The 11,263-nt window shown below is 49.7% G+C and overlaps 2 gene segments (V, D, J or C); both read left to right on the top strand.

Moving 5' to 3' along the window:
• The first annotated feature begins 211 nt into the window (after nucleotides 1–211).
• LOC132371731 (T cell receptor beta variable 3-1-like) lies at nucleotides 212–670 on the top strand. The segment is given in 2 exon segments: nucleotides 212–260; nucleotides 378–670. Coding segments are annotated over 2 exon segments (342 nt in total).
• Nucleotides 671–5,177: 4,507 nt separating this feature from the next.
• LOC132372234 (T cell receptor beta variable 4-2-like) lies at nucleotides 5,178–5,733 on the top strand. The segment is given in 2 exon segments: nucleotides 5,178–5,226; nucleotides 5,336–5,733. Coding segments are annotated over 2 exon segments (447 nt in total).
• Nucleotides 5,734–11,263: the final 5,530 nt, after the last annotated feature.

Genomic DNA, 11,263 nt, shown 5'->3' with positions numbered 1-11,263 from the left:
AGAAATGAACATTTCTCTGGATAGAGCAAGCGCAGGACATGCGGAAGGAGGAGAGCAGGATAGAGGGGGCCTGAGGGTGAGGCAGTCCTTCTGGGCTGTGACGTCACAGGCACCGCACCTGGCAGGGCAGCGAGCACAGCAGCCTGGTCTTCTTACCACTGAGGACCAGAGTCCCGGGCCAGGGCCTGGCCTAGTCGGCCCGGACCCCACCATGGGCCCCAGGCCCCTGTGCTGTGGGGCCCTTTGCCTCCTGGGAGCAGGCGAGTCCTGGGAGCAGGTGGCTGGACCCCTCTTTGAGTCTCTAAGCCCATTCGTCAACCCTCCAGAAACAGGCTACCTCCTGGGACTCGTCTGAATTCTGCTTCTTTCCTTCTCAGGTGCCTTAGACACGGCAGTTCTGCAGACTCCAAAATATCTCACCACACAGATGGGAACTAAGAAGCCCCTGAAATGTGAACAAAAGCTGAACCATGATAGTATGCACTGGTATAAGCAGGGCTCCAAGCAATTGCTGAAGATTATGTTTGTCTACAGTAATAAGGTACTCATTCTCAGCGAAACAGTGCCAAGTCGTTTCTCACCAGAATCTCCTGACAAAGCTCATTTAAACTTTCACATCAACTCCTTGGAGCCAGGCGACTCTGCCGTGTGTTTCTGTGCCGGCAGCTAAGACACAGCCCTGCAGAGTCACTGTCTATCTGTGCACAAAACCCTGGCCTAGTCGGGAAGCTGTGGGGCAACGTGTTCACCCAGCTCAAGGCTCCACTCACCCCCATGAGTTTCAGCCTCCAGGACATCCTGCCAGCACACCCGATGGGGCAGTTCTAGACACACAGAAGTCTTACAGAATTCTACTTCTCAGCTAGAGCAGGGGGTTCCATTAATTTCACTGAAGTACTCAGGGCTCCACAAACAAGAAAGGACCCTGTCCCTTGCCCTGAAGATCTTAACTGATGGAAGAAGCCATTCCCCGCCTTTCTCTGCTGTACATATTGGTACATATTGTACATAACATTATGATTGAAAACACACTATTTGCTAAGAATGTTTGATGAGAAAAAGCCTAAAGGACGGTAAGGTGAAGATAAAAGTCTCTAAGACCAAACGAAAATTCAGATTGTCAGTGAGATCACCATTTAATGGAAAAATATTTGGAGAAGCATGAAAGTCCAGGGTGACAGGTGTATGGTTAGGCCATTTAAGATGACTGTTCTCTTGCTCTCTGTACATCCTCTGCTCGACCAAGCCCTGCTTCACTCGCATGACTATCCAGTCCTCTAAATTACAGGGCTTGATCAGCCCCTGGTAACTGATGAGCCCACCTGACATCAATTCCCCCTGTAAATGGTAGCCTCCTTCTCCCGGAGTAGCTAAGACTGCTGCCATGTCCTGCCTGCGCACAATGGAGTGTCACTCCAGGACCCTTTGTGTATAATCCCCTGTCCAATAAACCACTGATGTCTCTGTCGCTGTCTCCGGGCTCGTTCTTTGGTCTCGAGGCTGGGCAACCACAAGGCTCGCAGGCCTTCAGGGTGCAGGCCAACAACAGGTAAACTAGAGAGAAAGGGTGAGGCAGATGCACCCATCGAGGTATGCTTGTGCACTGCAGAATTCCTCCCTCTAAGAAGGAGGACCAGTGCCATTGTTCCCAATTCTGATTGAGTGTCATCTTTGAAGCCTCCTCGAGAGCAGGCAGTAGCCAGAAGATGGAGGATATTAGGAGGCATGGAAAGGACTTTGGCCACAAATCTCTAGGCAGGAACTAGCCGGTGGTCCTACCTTAAGTGAGATAACATGATCAAGTTTGTATTTTGGTACAGGAATACTGGATCAGAAGGGAGATAGAGTCCAGGTGGAATGTACAATTAGAAGACTTCTGAAATACTCTACATGAAAGATTATGAAGGGATGATGAGGGGCCTTGTGGATGATATAGAGGAGAGGCTCTGGATTTTTCCTGGCAGGTCTGGATGTAGGATTTGCTAGGAGCAAATCCTCTCAGGGAGCCTTAGCATGTGGGTTCATTGTTACAGTGCTTGGTCTTTCCGGGGTCTCCGTGGGAATCACAGCATATTCACCAATGTCTCTCACTCTAACTGGGTCTGTATGCCAATGTCTTCCAGCTGAGTGTCTTCTGAAATCTCTGCTCAGTCCTATAGCCTTCCAGAACCTTCTGGAGTCCCACCCTGTGTAGACACAACTGGCCAGGAAAAAAGGTAATTTCCCTTCATGTATTCTTGGGGCTCCCATAACCCAAATCCCAGCTGTCTTGGAATCAGTTATGTCTTTTCTATATATCTTCAAGGAACATATACTATTACTATTTGATAATGGGCAGTGTTTGAATTTACCTACATGTTTACCATTCCACTTCTTCACTATTCGTTCTTGCAATGCAGACTGTCCTTAGATCATTTTCTTTCTTCAGTCACATCCCTAATTCAGATAACTTAAACTCACCTTTCACCCCACTCCTTGCTTTGGGAAATGCTTATGTTAGCTAACGTTCTCAGGGCAACCAAGCTTTTCACTTTTACTCATTGTTCGGGGTTTTAGTTTAAATTCCATTGCTTTTTGTCATCTGTGAAATTTTGCATATGTATTGACAGCCTAACAATGCAATAAAATTTTATTTACTCATATTTTTCTGTTTTCTTGTAGAAGGGCCAATCAGTGTCTTCTTACTACAGGGAATGGCCATCATAATAATGTTAATAGTAACAATGCTGGCCTTTTAACTAGGGTTAATTTTTGGTTCTTATCTAAGAATGGAATATCTCCAACTGCAGTGGATTTAAGGTCCATCATATATGTAACCTGTTCAGGAGGGGAATATCCAACCCACTTTGCTTAAATTCTAACCCATATACCCTTACATTTTTTTGTTTTATGGGCCACAGTGAAAATCTGATACTATTTATTACATTAGAAAAATGTTAGTATTTTCTTCCTGACCCAGCACATCCCTGGGTTAAAAAACATCTCACTTATCAACTCTTGACTTTACACATGGATAACTACCCTCCCTAGTCCCAACATAGATTTATATAGATTCTTGTTATTCCAACTTGGTAATAAATATCTAATATAACAATAAACAAATGTTATATTTAGCAACTATAGATTTCATTTTTGTGTTTATTCTTTTTTTTTTTTTTAATAGATTGAGAAACTGATTGGAAATTGAATGCAAACTAAGACCACTTGACTGTTACTGAAATGAATAGCCCAGTTTGCTTTTTTTTTTTTTTTTTTTTAAAGAAATTCACGTTCTTTTATTTATTTATTTATGACTGTGTTGAGTCTTCGTTTCTGTGCGAGGGCTTTCTCTAGTTGCGGCAAGTGGGGACCACTCTTCATCGCGGTGCGCGGGCCTCTCACCATCGCGGCCTCTCTTGCTGCGGAGCACAGGCTCCAGACGTGCAGGCTCAGTAATTGTGGCTCACGGGCCCAGTTGCTCCGTGGCATGTGGGATCTTCCCAGACCAGGGCTCGAACCCGTGTGCCCTGCATTGGCAGGCAGATTCTCAACCACTGCGCCACCAGGGAAGCCCTTTGTGTTTATTCTTATCTTCAAATTTTCTAGAATGAAAACTCAATACTGGCCTAACAGTATGTTTTAAGAAAATGGATGATATTCCAATAAGTAAGTGGACAAAAGGCATAAACAATTTATGGTGTGAAGTAGGAATGACTCACGGTGGATCACGCAAGCTAGTCCCAGATTGGAAAACTGTCTGTGGATCGGATGGGCCTGGTTTGGTTTCTAACATTTTGGAAATGCACGGGGCTTTGGAGATCATTTGCATTCAGTCCCCATGTTGTAATAGCTGAGGAAATATGCTATCACATCCATGAAGTGATTTAAATACTGAAATACTGGACACATTTCTCAAACTTCATATAAGCTGCATTTGATTCCCTAGTGGTTGTCTGGGACTATACTGAATTACCCACGACAGTAGAATTCTGGGGGTGAACGTGTTGAAGTTCTGTGCTTGTTCCCAGCTGTTGCTCAATGAGTATTTGTTGAACAAATCAAGATGGTCTATAAGCTCCACAGGGGCTGGGGTAGTATCTGCAGGGCTGCATTTTGTTCATTCCTAAGAATCCAGACATAACCAACCTCCATTGAGTAAAAATTGAATTTCCTAGATAAGTGGATGAATGGTATTGTTGCCGACTGTTTTGGTGGTTTCAGGTGCTTCTTTCTTCTTCATGATTTCCTGGAGTTTCGTACCTATCACAGCTGCTCCTGGTCTGTGGAATGAGTGAGGGATCTGGGCTGCCGACGCGGGCTGGTTAAGAGGCCTGTGATCTGGGAAATGTGCAGCTTTGGCCACAAGGCGGAGCTGTGGCTCCACTGAGACCGCCGAGACTGGGGGGGAGGGGCTGGGAGTGAGTAGAGGGAGGGGGTGAGGAGGGGAGCAGGGCGTTGAGGCTTCATCCTTATATCAGTTGGGTGCATCGTTTGCAGACTTCTCAAAGATACTAAGCTAAAGTCATTTTCAAATTGATTTCCGTTTGTCTTGCACCGGACGTCTTGTGCTGTTTACTTGCGGCAACTTGTTTGCTTTAAGCCCAGCCAAGCGCTGCACCCTCAATACAGGGCCAGAGAATGGCTTATTCCTTGTTCTGGTCCTCTCAGCACTCTTCCCAATGTCTGGTTCCTGGCTGGCGTCACAGTCGTGCCTTTTTAATGACGGGCACTGGTACAGAAAAGGACCACAGCCTTCCAATCTCCCTCCCTCCATGCAGCTGGGCAAAGGGGCCCCAGCAAGCTTAGACGCTGAGGGAAAGGGCGTTTTAAGTGTCGTCCTGCCTCGGACTGAGCAGGGGAGGAAGGAGATCTCTTCAAGGGAGTATGGTCTGTTGCTGAGAGGGGGTCTTGGAAGGGAGGGGGGACAGAGGGAGAATCTGTATAGTGAGGAGGGCAGCTAATAGCAAAAGAGCAACTGTCAGAGGACTATCCCAGCCCAGTCCATTCAAATCCACCTTCTATCGAAATCTATGTAAGGCATAAAAGGGGAAGGAAGAAACATCGCTTGGGGCTGGGGAAACTGACAAGGACACTGACATCACAGGCAAAAGCACCAACCAAGGCCAAGGAGACCAGAGGCCACCCCCCACCCCCGGGGCATCCCAGTTAGATGATGCCACTTCGACCCTGACACCACCATGGGCTGCGGGCTGCTCTGCTGTGTGGTCCTCTCTCTTGTGGGAGCAGGTGAGTCTTGGGTTCACATGGGCTGCCCCCGGACCCCCAACAATTTCCCTGCGGCTGCATCAACACCTCCCCTTCTGGGCTTTGTCTGAATTTTGTCCCTTTCTCCCAGCAGCCTCTGCGGACACGGGAATAACTCAGATACCAAAATACCTAGTCATGGAAACTAGAAGTAAGAAATCTCTGAGATGTGAACAACACCTGGGACACAATGCTATGTACTGGTATAAGCAGAGCGCTCAGAAGCCGCTGGAGCTCATGTTCGTCTACAACTACAAGGAACTCGCTAGCAATGAGACTGTTCCAAGTCGATTCTGGCCCAAATGCCCAGACAGCTCCCACTTGTACCTGCACGTGGACACCCTGAAACTGGAAGACTCCGCCTGGTATCTCTGCGCCAGCAGCAAAGACACAGCCCTGCAGAGCCAACTCCTTCCTGTGCACAAACCTCCAGGGTCCAGCCAGGAAGCTAGGGGGCCAGCCAAGGCTCCGTTTGCCACTTCCCATTAGACCCTGGACAGAAATCCCAGACCATAATACTGCCCGCAGGTTCACGGGGCACGGCAGGGCTCAGTTCCCCCACAGACGCCAGCAGTCTGTGCCGGGCTCGTCCTGACCAAGATTGTGCCTCTGGGTGAATGGAGGACAGACGTTCAAGTTTAAGTTGTCCCAAGCATTTTCCAATTGGCTGGCGCCCCTGGGAAGTCTTTCATGAGACACTTGACCCTCTGGCCACAGCAGTCCTACCCATCCTCCTTCTAAAAGGTGTCTTTCTCTGACTTCCCCTTCCATCCAATTTAGACCCTGGATCTCAGCCCAGATCCCAGCTGCAACTATGCTCAGACCTTTTTCAAAGCACCTCATTCCCTCACCAGGGTCTCCAGCCGTTCCTGCCCCTGAGGACCACGGATCCCCCATCCCGTTGGGATTCCTATTCTCTAGTTCACTCTGCCGGCTGCGCGTTCAGGGGCTCAGCCCCTCGCTGGCTTCTCTTCCACTCCAGCCTTTGCACTTTCAGGCTTGCTTCTTTTTCCTTCTGTCTCTTTAACCCTAGCTCTACAGGTCTTCGCATCCTGTATTATCAGCAGGCAGTGAGCAGTGATGGCCTCCTGACATTTCAGAGCAGGACTTTGTACCCGGTGCTGAACCCCGTATCTTCCGGCTTTGCTCCTTGTAATGTGTCTCAGGGCTGCACAACCCAGCAGCCAAGGGCTGGCAAAGCCCTGCGTCCTGGAGAGTCAGCTGTCTGCATGCGCACAAAGGCTCCCTCCTCTCTCCTGCAGAGGACGCTCCAGGGACAGGGAGACCCCTGGCAGAGCCTCAAACCATAGTACCCAAGTCAACCCCTGTGGCGACTCTCTATTCTACGTCTTTAGAGTCTGGGGTTTTTTTCACCCGAGTATGACTCTGCCCTGTCAACTGGTTAAGAGATAAACACATCCCTGCCTAGTATTTTAATGCTTTATTTGTTGTGAAATAAACAAGCCTGCTGTAAAGTGGATGGTTTGGTTTAAGGTTTCATAGGGATCCTCTAAACAAACGCCTGCACGTCAGGACTCACACCCTAATGGCACCAGAGGATGAGAAGGATTCCGCCCTGTGAGGAAGTGCGTTGCTTGGAGCTCGGCAGGTACCTGACTTCTGAGCCTCTTCTTTTCAGGAACCGAGGATTCCCTGTTGCCAAGGCTGTGGCCGCCCAGGGCCGAGCAGCACAGAGCTTTGGGGGAATCAGAGAACGACTTCCAGGCAAGGGTCCCAGGACTGGAGACCCCGCAAAGTACAGTAAGAGACCCAGCTTTTGGGAAACGGGTGTGAGAAATATGTGTCTCTCTGTCTTCACCAAATCCATATTCTATAATCTGGCTCGTCTGTTCTCCGATTTCTCTTTTTCCCACCCAAGGCTAGACCCCGAACCCCAGCCTGATCAAAGCTCCAAATCTGCACAGACGCTTGCTCTCCACCCCTCAGGCAGTCAGCAGGCCCCTGCGCCCCTCAGTTCAGAGCCAGTGCACTGGGCTGGGTGCTTACTTTCTCGTCCACTCTCCTTCCCTTGCACTGAAACGTCCTTTTAGGTTTCAGGTCTCAACTTCTCACTAGATTTCCTCTCCACACTGACACTTGCAGGGTTATTTTTTGTTTTCCTTCGCTCTCTACATTCCCAATGTTTTAATCGTCAGGCTCAGAATTACGACACACAGAGCCCATGCCTCTGAACTGTGGCTCTCAGTTGGCCGTTAGAGAGGGGAGTGGGTCCCGCCTGTCTGTTTGGGTCTTCATACCCGGCCTCACTGCCCTGACGCTTGTATTCTCCCAGGGTCCCTCTGCAGCTGCAGTTTTTCACTCGGGGCGTGGGAGCCTGAACGCTCCAGGGCACGCGGGGGCTGAGCCTTGGAGCATCATGTGTCCGCGTTGGCACGAGGGCTGCCTGCTCCCTCTGTGCGGGCACTCCTGAGTCTGTGGGTGCTGCCCAACACTAGGACATCGTCACAGAGTCTCCTCCCTTGGGCTGCTAAAGACCTGATGCCCCACTGGGAGAGACCTCAGCCCCGCCCCGCCCCTGCCATGGACCACAGGTTCTGCTGGGTGATCGTTTGTCTCCTGGGAGTAGGTGAGTCCTGGGAGTATGTGGAAAACTCCCATCCCATTCCCTTGACCTAAGGCCCGTTCCAAACTTTTGCCTCATTCTCTTTCTGGACTCTGTGTCCTCCCACAGGACACATAGAATCTGGTGTCAGCCAAAGCCCTTGCCATTATATCACAGGGATGGGACGGAATGTGACTCTGGGATGCGGTCCTGTGCCCCATCGTTTGTACCTCTTCTGGTACCGACAGACCCCAGGAAAGGGCATGGGGTTTCTGAGGTCCATCTATAACCAAGTGTCTTCAGAGAAGGCAGACTTTTTGAAGGATCACTTCTCGGCTGAGATGCCCGATGGCGTGTGCCTCACTCTGAAGACCCAGCCTGCACAGCTGGGGGCCTCGGCCATGTGCCTCTGTGCTGGCAGCTCAGCCGCAGCCTTGCAGAGACGCTTCCTGCCCTTCCACCAACTCTACAGCTTCGCTGCTCTCCCCAGGCTCTCAGCCTCCCTGCCCTGCCCAAGGCGGGCGGGGGATGTGTGGTGGGACCGCAGCTGCTCTCCAGTAGCAGAGGTCAAAATGAACTTTAATTTGCAGAAAAGGAAATATTGCACAGGATATATGGGGCTGTGGTATTTGGGAAAGGTTCCCAGGCACCGCAGAATGTGGCTGGGGACCCCAGCGATGGGACAGGTGTAGCCAGTGAGTGACCTGAGGAGCCTACAGAGAAACCTGTGTATTCTCTTTTGGTCTCTGTGTTATTTCTTATTTAGCAAAACATGCCTTCCTTCCATCTCTGAGTGGAGACTGGCTTACTGGAGAGGAGGGGAGGGGTTTGCACGGGGATACCCAGGAGCCCCAACTGGGAACTTTCCAGAAGGCGAAGGATCTCAATGCCAGAGCCTAGTACCGGTAGGAGAGGGATGTTCTGGGACAGTAGGCAGCCGAGGCAGAAGCACCTCAGGACCCTGCCAGGCAGCACAGAGAGGTTCTTTGGGGAACAGTGGTTGCCCCTGTGAATGTGATCTCATGCTCTTGGGCCAGCAGGGATCCAGGCCAACAAGAAGGTCACCACAGAGGACACACTTGGCAAGAGCAAACGCCCACAGAACTTCCCGTGCCCACAACTGGCGTGAACTGCTCACTCTGGGCACGATGGGCAAAGATGGGACTGACTTCTCAGAGGCTAAGACCTGAGTGTTCCTGAACAGCTGGCTGGAGGGATGATGCAGAGAATACTTCACGAGGGAGATACTGGATGTCCCATTGATAAGGCAGGTGGACCTCACGTATTCAGTTAGAGAAATAAATTGGTATTGTTGTGCTAGTGAATTAAGTATTTTGTATTGGTTACACACTTTTCTTTCTTTCTTTCTTCCTCCCTCCCTCCCTCCCTCTCTCTCTCTCCCTTCCTTCCTTCCTTTCTTCCTTCCTTCCTTTCTTTCTTCCTTCCTTTCTTCCTTCCTTTCTTTCTTTCTTTTCTTTCTTCCCTCCCTCCCTCCTTTCCTTCCTTCCTTTTTTCTTTCTTTCTTTTGCACTCTGCTCTCTCGCTCTCCCCTTCCTTCCTTCCTTCCTCCCTCCCTCCCTCCCTTTCTCTCTCTCTCTCTCTCCCTCCCCTTCCTTCCCTCCCTTCCTCCTTCTCTCCTCCGTTCCTTCCTTCCTTCCTTCCCTCTTTCCTTTCGACAAAAGATTCCTCACCCCAAGATATGGGAAATATGGCTAGTGCATCGCAGGGACCCCATGCGTCTCAGAGGAAGAATCAATCACAGGGTCATGTGTGATGAGGGGTCAGCCTACCCTAAAGAACTCTCCTTCATGTTATGAGATCACCAGTTCCTCTAGAAAAGATGTGCTGGGGCTACTGAGACAGAAACACCATAGAGAGAACATGCAAAATGAGGAGGAGATGTATAGTCTCATATTTTTGGGGGAGTGAAAGTGGTGCTGTTAATAATTACCCTTGAACAACAAGGTGAGACCTATACTTACCCCACCTGTGTCCCAAACGTGGGCTTCGTCTCAGAGTCCTGAGCAGGAGGAGGCTTCAGGCCTGGGCAAACAGCTGTGGCTAATGGGAGAAGTGTCTGCTAAGAGCGGTGGTCATGGTGGCTCATGGGGCTTTGCTGGTGGATCTCCCTGACAGGGTGGCCCAAAGTGAAGGGGCACCTACCCTTCCTCCCTGAGGGACCACTAAGGGCTGAGCACGTGCCCCCCTTTTCCCCCCACATCCTGACCCCTGGAAGCAGCAGACAGGGCCGGTTTTCCAGGCAGCTGGGAAGAAACACAAGCCCCTGAGGCAACCTGAAAGACAGTGGCCTGAAGGGTCAACCCCTGCTGGGTTCAGCCTAAGCTTAAGGTGATTCACAAACAATAAACAACCCTGGGGCTCCTTAGGAATTCATATGGAATCAAGCCTTTGTGTAAGGCTGGACTTTCTGGTAATGTGGGTACTTAGGGCTCAGAACTAGCACATTTTGGATATTCGTGAATATGTGACCTTCCTTTGTAATGTAAAAAATTAATAAACAGAAGCCTCAATTAAATAGAGTTGGGAGACCAGGAGGTGGAGCTCTCAAGCCCTGTGATGGTAGCAGAGCCCAAGAGGAAGAAGAAAAAGATTCCTCTTCTTTCCTGGCAAGGACTCAGTCAGTGAAAAGACTTGGACCCTTTTTTTACTACAGACCTCCCATCTTCCTTTTCCTCTCTGTAAAATGTCATGCAGGAACTTGCATGTGGCTCGCCATGGTTGCAGAAAAGCCGTGAGTCGGGTTTTTTCAATGTCTTACCAAGGGATATAGACAGGGAGACAGACTCTGAGAGAGCTCTGAGAAACTGCTCTGAAAGGTATTGGCGGGGGGGATGTGAGCATATCTGTGATTTTGGCAAAGGGTACATGCAACCAAGCTCACATCTTGGTAGAAGGTTGCTGCTGGTCACAAGGAACAGACACCTTAGTTCATCGTTTTAGTGCTTTTCTAAGTATGGGGAAATGCAAGAATCCAGGTTCTTGAAAATTTCTCCTGAAAATATCGATCTGAAGGCCTGTTCTGCCAGTTTTCCCAGAGCACAGAGTGCCCCATTCCTGATCTTTGCTAGGAAGGTGAGTTTCAGTTGCTTCAGTTTGTGTTGGAAAAAAAGTAGAAGCGGGGGAAGGGAGGTCAATATGGTGATTCAGAAGAGCTGTGACTAATACTACACTCAGCTGGGAAATACCACACGGGAAACCTGGGGGGCTCCAGAGAGGATGCTGGTAAGACATCCAGGAAATTACTGGAAACTTTCCTGCCCCAGCTGACAATGTAAAGACTTCCAATTTATTAAGAGGAGGCACTGTGGTTCCACTGAACCGCAAGATGCTGTGGGGAGGGGCAGAAAGAGCTGCAGGAAATGAGGAGTTCAGAAAGCTTTGTAATTTTGTCAGGCAGATTGGTTGCTGATCTTGAGCCACTGCAAGAATACGAGC

This window comes from Balaenoptera ricei, chromosome 9, assembly GCF_028023285.1.
Source record: "Balaenoptera ricei isolate mBalRic1 chromosome 9, mBalRic1.hap2, whole genome shotgun sequence".
Lineage (NCBI taxonomy): Eukaryota > Metazoa > Chordata > Mammalia > Artiodactyla > Balaenopteridae > Balaenoptera > Balaenoptera ricei.
The sequence above is the reverse complement of the archived record's forward strand: the minus strand, read 5'-3'. Positions and strand labels throughout refer to the sequence as shown.